Consider the following 12,452-nt stretch of genomic DNA (forward strand, 5'->3'; position numbering starts at 1 on the left):
AATCTACTCGAGCGGCAAGAAAAGAAGCAGTGCCCTCAAACACCCGGCGCTGAAAATCAATGCGAACAGCATGACCAAATGCACTCTGCCGCTTGTGGAACTCCACGTAGCACGGCAGAGTTTTTGGGTCACTTTGCAGAGTTTCTCATCCGCATAGCGGAACTCCGCGAACTACGGCCAGGCCTATGCCTGACCTGAGTGTGGGTTCATTTTGACAATAAAGCCCAAGTACAGAGTGGCTCTAAACTCACTCGCTTCAGTAGGCCGGGATGAGGTAGTCTGGCTAGCCTCAAATGAAAGGGGACTGGTCTATGAGACAGTGATTACGGAGGGCGGGGTGGGCATGAGATGAAGTACACCGTTGGCCAGTTTAGGTGAGTGAAAGTTTCTGTGTTTAGTAAAGTTCCCTGGAACCGGGCAAGGATTTTCTTTTGTGCGGCTGCAGAACACACCATTTACTTAAAGGGGCATTCTCGGGTCATCTGCTGTTAGCAGCATCACTAGGGGACGCACTAAGCGGCTGCATTACCTTGTCTCACAGAAGCACCACCAGTAAGCATTCCCATTTCTCCTTCCCTCCCCAGCCCTTACTTTCGCAGGAATGGGGACACAGAGAGTTCATGGTGTGAAGTTGAGTAAGCATGGCTTAACGAAAATTGTTAAAGTGAAAATTGATTTATTCTACATGAGAATTGGAGAATGGCAAGTTACTCATGATTGTTAGAATGTTACATTAAAGTCGGTAAAAAGTTTTGGGGAAAAAATTACAGGAGACAGGCCTGCTAAGGATTGTGGCTTAGGGCAAGGAGGCCATATTGTTTGGGTCTAACAGGAAAGAACCAACATGCCTACTTAACATAATGTTATGTCCATTTAACACTGTCCTCTTGCAATGTGTCTTTGAAAATCATCATTGTAGTCAGCGACATGAATTTAGGATCATATAAAATAGATTTTGCAAACAACAATAACTACGAAGAAATTCAAAACAAACAATCTGTTACCTAGGGGGAGTGAGTATTTGGACATTTGATAAAGTTGTAACTGTGTGAAGTTGACAACATTGTTACATTAAAAAGCAGTAGAACAAGCATTTGCAATGCAATAGGTCTCGCATTCACAGGATTTTGAGCTATTGGCATTGTAAATGACAATGCCTTCTATTTATGTTTTGTTTTTTAAAACATAAGTAGGCATTGTTATTTACAATACTAATAGCGCATAGGGAAGACATACCCCTCTGCCAGTGCTGCTCGATCTTCCATAGCACATTCGCTTCCACGCAGAAAGAGGACTGGGGAACTCATTTACCAGTGGGTTTTCTGGTGACATTAGGTGCTTAGTCAGAAAATTGCCATTCTGCAGAATCAGATGGGTGTGTAATGTTATGTTTGACATTAAACTTTGCTAGTATGCATGCCATGTTAACTGGTATCGGGGAAATCTACCTTGCATGTTCTGTTAGGTATCCAGAGGGTTCGGTTAGATAGGCCATTTTCTTAAGGCCAGAGTGAAATCGGCTGAACAGAAATGAGAAAAATATTAAAAGAAATGTCCGCAACAGTAGTCACCTAACACAAGGTGTTGTACTAAAATATCGCACTCAAAAACCAACCATACTGATAGCTGGCTATTATATGGCCTTAATGTACCTTTAGGTTTATAGTTTGACTTCAATATTGTGACATACTAACCATAAAAGATCGGGGGGGGCCTCGACATGGTTAACTTGTAATTTATTACACTGAGATCATCCAGGCCCACAGAGTAGCAGGACTGGGCTAGTAACCTACTAGCCCTGGCAAACTTATTCATATCAGCCCCGGACTGCAGCGTACCAGCGAGCAAAGCCAAGTCGTCTGTCCTGGCGGGGCCATGAGGATTTCCCAACCTCATCCGCCACTACCAAAGGAAAAAAAGTTCATACGGTGCAAATTACAGCACTTAAAAAAAAAAGTAAAACTATGTTTCAGCACTTTCAAGCCCGGCCCTGAAAGAACCCCCTCGCTTGCAGCCTACATCCAAATGCCAGAATGGCAGATCCGCCCTGCTGAAAGGCCCTCAACGATACCAACCTCGCCCCTCCTGCCAGTAACCCCCGTTTTAACGTCTCGTTATCTCTATAAGGGTAAGGCTGTGAGGAAGAGAGCTGAGGTGGTCTCGGGAATGAAGGACACTTCGAACCCTACCACCATGGGAGCCTAGTCTCAAAGTGCACTCTTCACACCCCCTCCTAAAACGCACTGCGCTCATGACAAGCAGACATATCAAGGAGGCGAAGGCCCGCAGGACCCTTGCGGAGCCTATGACAGTGTAGGGTGCCAGGTGTCGGATTAGCCACAGTAATTATGGGCTCTCTTGCCCCGTCGGTGCCAGAAATTCGAAAACTCTCCAAAAAACTTCAATATCGGAAACTTTTTCTTGACAGAAATGAGAAGTGAACGTCTGGCCTTTGCGAGTCTGTCATCGCAGACCCCTGATTAATATTCTGGGGTTGGGATCCTTTCCCTGAAAACATAATTAATTGAGGCCGCAGCGACAGTAAACAAGCAATTTCAAATTAAACCGAAATGACGGCGTCTTCATTTGCAAATGTGAACAGATACTGTGCAGAGATAAATGTAGTCACCGCATTAGAGAGTGATGGGCCGGGGAAGCGGGGTGTACACAGGGAGATGGGGAGGGGGTGGTGAAGTGATAGAGTAGTTAACCTCTACCTGTATGTGTCACGCTGACAGCCATCTCTGAGATATCAGACTCGATCCGCTGCAGCTGCTTCCGGTCCGCGCGGCTCTCCGTGACAAGCCCGACCAGGTAATTAAATAAACCAGCACCGCCTCTCCCCTACCTCCTCCACCGCCGAGGAACGCGCAGGAATGACTGCAAAAATGCAACAACAAAAAAAAGAAATAGCCGGAAACGCGATAATGAATCCCGCCCCTCCCGGACTGGTGACCTGACTCATGGTTGCCATGGCGATATTATAGAAAATACGCTTGCGACACCGTAAGTCACGTCACCCAGTCCTTGAGAGGCGGGATCACAGCAGGACAAATCATCCAAACACGGGCTTTGTCCAGTGGCAAGGCTCTGTTTGGCGAGGCCGGCCAATGGAAGAAGGGGTGTGGTTTCATGCCCCTTCTTGCTAACAAGAACTCTCGCCTGCGACAGCGCATGCGCTGCAACGCAGGCTTCGACCTAAAAATCTGTTACAATTGGCTTTGCAGGCAAATTTCCCCCGAAAATAATTGACCTTGCATAACTATTTTCCCACAAACAAAAGTTTTAATGGGGAAATTGTTCTGCAAGATTTGTTTACGCAGTAAACTTCTCCTGTCGACAAAGTAGTACATATTATATAAATGTACCAGCTTTTCCAAGTTGCTATCGTATGCACTTCACACACCTCAGCCAGTGAAGACAAATCCACACGGCCACAATTTTAAGAGAGCTTTTACCTACATGGGGTGTAACATTAAATATAATGTAAGGTTTTCTCTTTATTGCTTTTCAGGGCACTCATTGAATAAGAGCAGTGTAAGGAAATGCAAGCAACAGGTCAATTTTTATTGAACATATTTTGAATTATACTACAAAAGCTCAATGTACTTGTTTTTATTTTCTTCTAAACATAAGAACAATATGCACCTTCTTTCAGAGTGGACATCCCTACATCAAGTGCTATAGTAATTACTCTACACACTACTTGTCCGTAACTTCCTGAATATCAAAATAGAGTTTTACATTTACTCCCATGGGCTTCCACCTACCTCTGGAGTACATTTCACTCACGTGGAATTCCCATGTAATCTACAACAAACTTCGATTTCTTGAATAAGTTCTCGAATTCTTTGTGATTTCCATTTTACTCCCACGCATCACCTTTTATGCATTTGTAAATGATGCATGCATACACTTTTTTTTCTCTTTGCAGAAACTATTTTTCCATTACAGAAACCTCTTTCTCAATGCTCCTGTCAGTTTTTTAGTTGATAATAGTAGAGCCCTCCATTTAGGGTGTAGATGACCTACACAAGATTTTGTGAATACCAACAAACATGCAAGCTTGTGTTTGTTAATCACCTTTTGCTGGTGACTTCAGCCTAAAATGACAGCAACCCGCTGCAGTGGGAATATTTACCAACATTTAAATTGACGGCACACTGACATCACTATAAGTACAAGTAAGTTCATTTCCACTGCAAATTCACATATTTGTTAAAATTAAATACAAATTTAGACTTATGATGCTATTTGTGCATCTAAGTCAGACTTAGGTGTGCAAAATCTTTGTGATTAGGCCCAGTGCTGGAAATTAGGAGGATCCCGGTTCCGGCAGATATTTTTGGGTCGGATCTGGGATCCGGCAGACCCGGGGAAACATGCTAAATGTGTCCTGGTGTCATATTTCGAAGTAGCTCATATTGTCTGCATTCCGTTTGGAACAGCAATCAGCAGGCAGCAAGGGGGCTTTCATATTTTAACAATCTGATGGTCCCAAAACAAAGGCCTGATGTAAAACACATTATCCCGTTTTGTTCAAGTATCATCCTGGCTGGAATCCATCTGGAACCTAGCACCTAGACCCCAATGGAAAGGAAGGAAAACCAAGGTGCACAGCTCTTTATCACTTCACAAGTACTAAAGAGAAACTATTGGAGACAGACATTTAACACAGTCAGAATATAAAACGTAATGAGTGATTGTAGTTGTCTGTACTAACAAGACTTTACTACTCCCAAAGGAACCCTTCTTTGCAATCCTAGAATAACAACAGATTGAGAAAAAACAATAGGGTGTAAACCCATGACTTGCTGTTTGCATACAGCGCCTTGATGCCGCTGAATAGATCTCTGTGCTATAGTAGAAAGCTTGCAATTTATGAACCCGAAGTTATAAAATGAGCTCAGTGTCAAAAGCAGTAGCTTCATGCCTATCTAAAAAAATGCAAATCTGTGATCTGCATGTTACACAATGCTTTTTACAGCAGGCGCATTAAACCTCTTTAAGTAAGAGTCAAAACTCACTGGACAAAACGCTGAACTATCTAAGAATTGAGTAATCCACTGGAGTTATTTTACCGCCATTATAATCCCCTCGGAATTGCACACACAATGATCTCTGCAGCAGGTGTCTTAACCCTGTAAGATATTTTAAAATGCAGCCTCTTTGTGATCAATAAAGTACTCTAGAACAGATTTATTGGCACATTTGTCACATATGTCCAGGTTGCCAATTTCTTTGACATTAAAGATAATGGGGTAACCCAGTAACCCTCAGAACCTGGGTAAGTACACTGAAGAGAAAGTGGTTCTGTCGGGTAGCTCAAATCATTTGCACAATGTATTAGATGCATGAAAGAAAATGAATTAGTCACATAACCAGGTAACACATAAAGAAGAACAACTTGTATATGCGAAAAAATGAATTTCTTTACTTGGCATTTATATAGGCAAATCAATTAAATGACTGTCTGTGACATAAAAACACATACGGCGAAGAAACAATTAACTGCAGTGTACAGTTAGTGACTGGTAGTGATACGTGACATGGTGCTGTACAAAAGTGACATAAATAACATATACATGATGCAGGGAGATATTTATCTTGCTAAGTCCAAGACTCAATGCATAAGTCCCAACAGTAGGTATGATTTCATGTTCGAGTTTGGGAAAACTGTTAATGGACAGTTTTGAAGATCGTAACATCTATACTGACCTGAACCCCTTCCTTGATAACATCACTATATGAAAGTGCTACATAGAGGATATTTTGATGATATGGACAGGCACAGAAAATCGTCTGACTGAGTTTGTAACATGGCTGAATGCACGTTCACAGGATATCCAATTTACAATGCCTTACAATAAGGACTCAATACCTTTCTTGGACCTTACACTTGAAATCGAAGAAGACAAAATTGTGACGAACCTGTACAAAAAACAACCATCAGACCGTAATACCCTCATTAAATATGACTCGCACCACCCGAGAAATCTCAGAGACAATTTGCCTTATGGGCAATTCTTACGATTGTGCCGCAATTGTTCTAGACATGCTGATTTCTTTAAGGAAACCAACATCTTAATTTCAAAAATGAAGGAAAGAGGATATCCGAAGGGACTTCTTAACAGAGCAAGGAAAAGGGCATGGTACAGACCACGAGAATCCCTCCTGGAATTACAAACTTGAGATGAAAAATTGGACAAACTAACCTACATAAATACCAAGTAAAGAAATTCATTTTTCGCATATATAAGTTGTTCTTCTTTATGTGTTACCTGGTTATATGACTAATGCATTTTCTTTCATGTATCTAATACATTGTGCAGATGATTTGAGCTACCCGACAGAACCACTTTCTCTTCAGAAGGCCAATTTCTTTGCTGCAGATAGTTTTAAAATAAATGTATGAATCCACTGTTAAACTCAGCTTTTGAAGCTCCTCCCCTTGTAACTCCACGCCCTTACCTGTAAATGTAAATGTAGTTGAGCTTATATAGCGCACAGCTACCCACAGTGGGTTTCCCGGCGCTTGCTTAGGGAACCCTTCCTGGTATTCCCCTGTGAGATAGCAGGGTATCCACAAGGTGAAAGTCAGGCATCCCGCCACAAAGGGCCATTGTGGAGATTAAGCAAGCTATTGCCCAGAGTCGCAGAGTGTGAACCCGTGAGTCGAGGAGGCACCGGGGCGAGAATTATCGAGTCTGTGGAATTTTTAGCCCAAGACCCGCCGAGGCGGGGAATTGAACCCTGGTCCAGGACTGATCTCAGCTTCCAGGTCTGCTGCCTCTAACCCCTGAGCCACACTTCTCCACACCTCTACCACACTTTGACGCCAGGTGTATTGGTTCTTAGAGTAAATGTTTTCCAATTCCAGCACTGATCGGGCCTTTACTGTGGCCTTCAACAAATGCTAGGAAAAACTTTGCAGTTGGAATGTTTCAATTCCCATCCTTATATCTGCTTGAAAAAAAATAATTTTGAAGTATCAACATAAAGTCTACGACATAGTGTGAGTTGATTTGCATTATGTGCACCCACTCTTAATTTAGGTGACATTTGTTTTATTTGGCAGGGAGGGAGTTGGGGGATACCATGAGGGGTACTTTGAAAATATATTCAAAAAACACATTTACTTTTTCCCTCGGCCGCATCTCTCCTGCGCTTTTCTGCCCTTTCTAGACTCCAGTCCGGAAGAAGCTGCAGGAAGCACCCTGGCATAAAGCCTCCCTTGAGCCAATCACAATGCTGCAAAGTGTTGTGCATGGTTTTAACGACGTGGATCGGCGGTCCGATAGGGACAGGGAGCCTGTGCATATTCCCTACCAAGCTGTCCATTACAGCCTAGTTGGAAAAATGCAAAGTGCACATAACTGCTTGGCCGGCAGTCATGCGTACTTAGGGGCCGATTAGGATGGCGGTGAATCCGCATCCTCCGGGCCGGCGGAAGCCGACGCCAGCCTGGAGGATGCGGATTCACCGCTGCGGCCACAGAAAAGACCCACCACCAGATTAGGATGGCAGTGGGTTTGCGGTGGGACCAGCGGCGGACAGCAGGTCCATCCGCCGCTGATCCGCGGGGTGTGGATGGCTATTTGGTGGCGGTGTCTGCGACACAGTCAGCCAAATTACGATGTGCAGTGCAACATGCTTTTCCACGGCGGCTTTTCCGCCGTGGAAAAGCATGTGGTCTTTAGTGTTTGGGGGCCCGTTGCGGGCCCCCAGGGTGTCGGGGGTGGGGGGTGCACATGGGGGGTACCTATGGTACCCCCCAGCATTTACATGCAAAAAGTGGCAGGCACTGCGCGGTGCCTGCCGCTTTGTGCATGTAAATGTAAAACATGCATTTTTAACCTTGCGGCGGGTGCGGCTTCAAGCAGCACCAGGGTGGCGGTCACACCCTAATTGCACCGGAGGGACCACCGCTGCCCCTGCGGACGGTCCCTCCACCTCTGGGGTGGCGGACGGACGCCATCCTAATAGGCCCCTTAGTGTGCCTAGTCCACTCCTCCTCCCTGAGCCACCAGCCTAACCCAGCCTCGCAGCAACCAAAGAAAAATGATAATAACGTTCAGTTATTATCATTTTATTTTTCCCTCTTTCACTGCTCGAAGTGCAGTGGGGCGATGCGGAGGAGCCGCCACTGGTTTTATTGTCATCTTAGCGTAGGCTTAGAACACTGGCTGCATCCGAACCTAAGCGACAACACCATAACATAACATGCATATTTACCATGGGAGTTCCTTGGCGCTATGAATTTAAGAAATGTGTTTTGTTACTGAACTCAGTCATACTATTTTAATCACTGCGGAAGGATAAAAGGCTGAGTGAACCCATCAGGAGTTTAAACATGTGACCATGGTGTCGAACATGAAACTCTGGTATGGATGCATTAGCACACTGAGCGACCAGACCCGACAAACCACCACAGAAACATTTTGATACAGATACACAAAAACTAAACAGTACAAGAAACAGTACATCCTTTGCCTACGTCCAATAGTGCAACCAAGGGAAAGTTAAACAAGCATTTTCAATGCAATGGTCTCGCAATAATATAGTTAGAGCTATTGGCATTGCTCTTTTTTTTATAAATTTTTTTTATCCCTAAATAAATGGCATTGTCATTTCTATTGGCAATAGCTTAATTGTTTGCATATGTGAGACTTATTGCATTAGCAGAGAGAGAGTGAGGTATTGAAATAGAGAGAGAGTGAGGTAGTGAGAGAGAGAGTGAGGTAGTGAGATAGAGAGAGTTAGTTAGTGAAAGAGTGAGGTAGTGAGGGAGAGGGATGTTGTGAGGTAGTAAGATATAAGCAGAGAGTGATGTTGTGAGGTATTGAGATAGAGAGAGAGGTAGTGAAAGAGAGAGTGAAAGTGAGTTAGTGAGATAGAAAGAGAGAGAGTGAGGTAGTGAAATAAAGAGTGAGTGAGGTAGTGAGTTAGTGAGAGAGTGAGGTAGTGATGTTTTGGAGAGTGAAGTCGCAATATGAGGTGGTGAGATAGATAGTGTGGAGTAGTGAGGTAGAGAGAGTGATGTAGTGAGAGAGAGTGATGTAGATAGAGAGTGAGGGAGTGAGAGACAGGTGGAGCTATTGGCATTGCTCATGACATTTTTTTTAACTATAAATAAATGGCATTGTTATTTACATTGCCAACAGCTCTCACAGCCCGCACAGCCCTCACAGCCCACCCAGCTCACACAGCCCACACAGCTCTCACAGCTCTCACAGCCCACACAGCTCTCACAGCCCACACAGCTCTCACAGCCCACTCAGCTCTCACCGCTCTCACAGCCCACACAGCTCTCACAGCTCTCCCAGCCCACACAGCTCTCACAGCCCTCCCAGCTCTCACAGCCCACACAACTCTCACAGTCCACACAGCTCTCACAGCCCACACAGCTCTCACAGCCCACACAGCTCTCACAGCTCTCACAGCCCACACAGCTCTCACAGCCCACACAGCTCTCACAGCCCACACAGCTCTCACAGGCCACACAGCTCTCACAGCCCACACAGCTCTCACAGCCCACACAGCTCTCACAGCCCACACAGCTTCCACAGCCCACACAGCTCTCACAGGCCACACAGCTCTCACAGGCCACACAGCTCTGGCAAAGATAATACCAGCAGCGAACAAGCACTGACAAAGACAATAACGGCAGCAAACAAACACTGGCAAAGACAATAACGGCAGCAAAGAAGCAAAGGCAATACCAGCAGCAAACAAACACTGGCAAATATATTACAATCAGGGGGGCAGGGGCACGAAAAATGGCACAATCAGGCGACAGGAGGCACAACAAACGGCACAATCAGAGGGCAGAAGGCAAGAAAAAATGGCACAATCAGTGGGCAGAAGGCAAGAAAAACGAGTGCACAGCTCGCATAGCTCACACAGCTTTCACAGCCCTCACAGCTCTCACAGTCACAGCCCACACAGCTCTCACAGCCCACACAGCCCACACATTTTTGGGTTTATAAAGATTTTTTTGTGATTGTTGGAAAGGAAAAATAGCCCTTGTTTCTGAAAAAAATTGGCAAGAAAGTACAAAATGGAAAGTAAGAACTAGGATTAAAAAAATATATTTTTTTAAAGTTTCTGTGGATTTGCTCTATACCTTTAACGTTTGTAAAGCGTTTTGACAATTTGTTGTGTCTGGTTCATGCTGTACAAATCTGCAAATAAATAAATGTAAATATTTCATGGTCAATTATTTCTAGTTGCCTTCAACTACGCTCAACTCACAAGTGTGCTGCAGCAAAGAACATCAGACTGGGCTTACTTGCATAATGTGAACTTGCACGGTACAAACCAGGGAATGCGAACATGATGTGATAATTAAAATAGCTGTGAACCAAGTGAAAGGGACAGATTTAATAATGGGCAGCGTGCAAGTGTAATAATTTTTAAATATGCAATTTTGGGTAACATTTACATGTACTGATTATGGTTTTTGTGATTTTTTCAGTGATCCCTGACGAAGGGCTTTTTAAGCCCGAAATGCATTGGGCAGTAACATGAATAAAAGCTGCTTTTTATGAATAACGCTTCAGTCGTGTTCCTGATTGAGGTCTGGATGGGCACTTTGGGGACATAGGAAACGTGTGGATTAACATCGTAGCAGGAGTAAAAGGAATTAACATTCAAAGGTCAAACAAATAAGATAAAGATTAAGCAAGGAAATAAACATGCCTGCAAAGGCTAATTGTTGCTGTGCACAGGTGTGGGGAGAAAGGTCTCCTCTTGTATCAGAGTTTTTGTCTAAATTGTGTCATTTGGGCATGACACTGAGCCAAAGTTGCACGCTAAACAGGATTACATTTGGATTAAACGGAGAAAAATTGGAACATTATGGTGTGCATCCCACCCCCGACGTTTCTGATATTAGAAGAAAACACGAGACATGCAGTGGGACTGGAAGGGGTGGGGCCATGATCCGGGTCACACGCTTTCCCAGGATGTGCACATTTCAAACACAGTTTCTATGACACAACTTTAGAAGCTATGAAGAGGAGGGTGGAGGGTGTGAATTCTGAAATGGGTCAATTTTACAAAATGAAACCCAAAAAAAGATGCTTGTGCTCACTAGCTGGCAATGTGTCTTCATTGCAGAGCAACAGCGTAGTGCAGTGATAGCGATCAGTGTCTCAGCTAGTCTGTTTGTTCTGGTTGTCACACACAATCATTACATTCTTCAAAGATGGAAAGAAAAGGTCAGTACAGAAGCGCAGGGTCTTCTTATAAGCCACCCACGTAGAAGGGAACTTCTTTATTTCATGTTAGGCCGTTAGGTTACGGCACAGCAGGTAGGCCCTGTCAGGGCTCTATCCTCCCTCCAACTGTATCTCTTCTCTCCCCTACATACTCTGGTTCCAGTGCAGGATTCATGTTAGCATGCCAGATACCGGCTCGGACATACCTGGGATAGGGACAATCAGGATTCTACAGTCAGTTACATGTTACACGAAAACAGAGAACAGTACCGGCGGTGCTGGTCATAACGTCATCTCACCGAAGGCAGTGGGGATAGAGAGGAGCTGAACAGCAGAGGGAGGGAAATAACAATGGGAGACAAGGCAGGGGGCAGACATAGAGCGACGGGGAGTAAAAACAGAGAACAGTACCGGCGGTGCTGGTCATAGCGTTATCTCACCGAAGGCAGTGGGGATAGAGAGGAGCTGAACAGCAGAGGGATGGAAAGAACAATGGGAGACAAGGCAGGAGGAAGAGATAGAGCGACGGGGAGTGAAAACAGAGAACAGTACCGGCAGTGCTGGTCATAACGTCATCTCACCGAAGGCAGTGGGGATATGGCACAATCCTCGCATTCGTCCTGCAGCTCTTCTGAGGGTGGTGATAGCACAGACCGAGCCGCGGATGATGTAACGCGTGCTATCCTTTGCCCCCCACCGGGTTTGTTTGCATTTCTTTGAAGTCAACCGTGGTGATCAGTGCATGTTACAATCCTACTTTTCATTAATCCAGACATATAATGCGATAGAATTCTAATCCGATGTTGAAGCAGACCTGGCGGGTGTTTAAGTTGCGGTGAGTGGCGGCCCGACCTGTCTCTGGCCCGCGGCTGCAGGCCTGGGCGGGGGGGGGTCGGTTCGCGGCCTGCAGCTCCGGTGATCGCGCGCTGGGGGGCAGCGGCCCTGGAATGGTGAGACTCTCCCTACATACCTCTTGGTGCTGGCATGGGAGTGAAGGTGCTGAATATCGCCTGAGTCACAGCTGTGGGCAATTCATCGCAGCTGGGGCCCCAGCTGCATCTCTGCAACATGGCAGCCGCCACTGTATAGCGGCTGGTGCTGCCTGCTCTACTCCCGGGTCGCGAGCCTGTTCCGCCCACGGCGTCTACCGTGCGCTGGACCACTTCTACTGGGGCCCGGAGGCTGCCCGTGCCTACATCGGACACCTGGCATCAGCAGAGGGCTGAGGTG

General features: G+C 45.4%; 1 protein-coding gene across 1 annotated transcript in view; it reads left to right on the plus strand.

The window, feature by feature from the left end:
• Positions 1-601: 601 nt before the first annotated feature.
• Positions 602-12,452, plus strand: part of KCNH4 (potassium voltage-gated channel subfamily H member 4) — a 297,438-nt gene continuing 285,587 nt past the window's right edge. The window contains exon 1 of the mRNA XM_078640671.1: positions 602-635. Coding sequence (XP_078496797.1) covers positions 602-635 — 34 coding nt within the window. The remainder of the gene's footprint in view (positions 636-12,452) is intronic.

Source organism: Lissotriton helveticus, chromosome 5_1 (assembly GCF_964261635.1).
Source record: "Lissotriton helveticus chromosome 5_1, aLisHel1.1, whole genome shotgun sequence".
Classification (NCBI taxonomy): domain Eukaryota; kingdom Metazoa; phylum Chordata; class Amphibia; order Caudata; family Salamandridae; genus Lissotriton; species Lissotriton helveticus.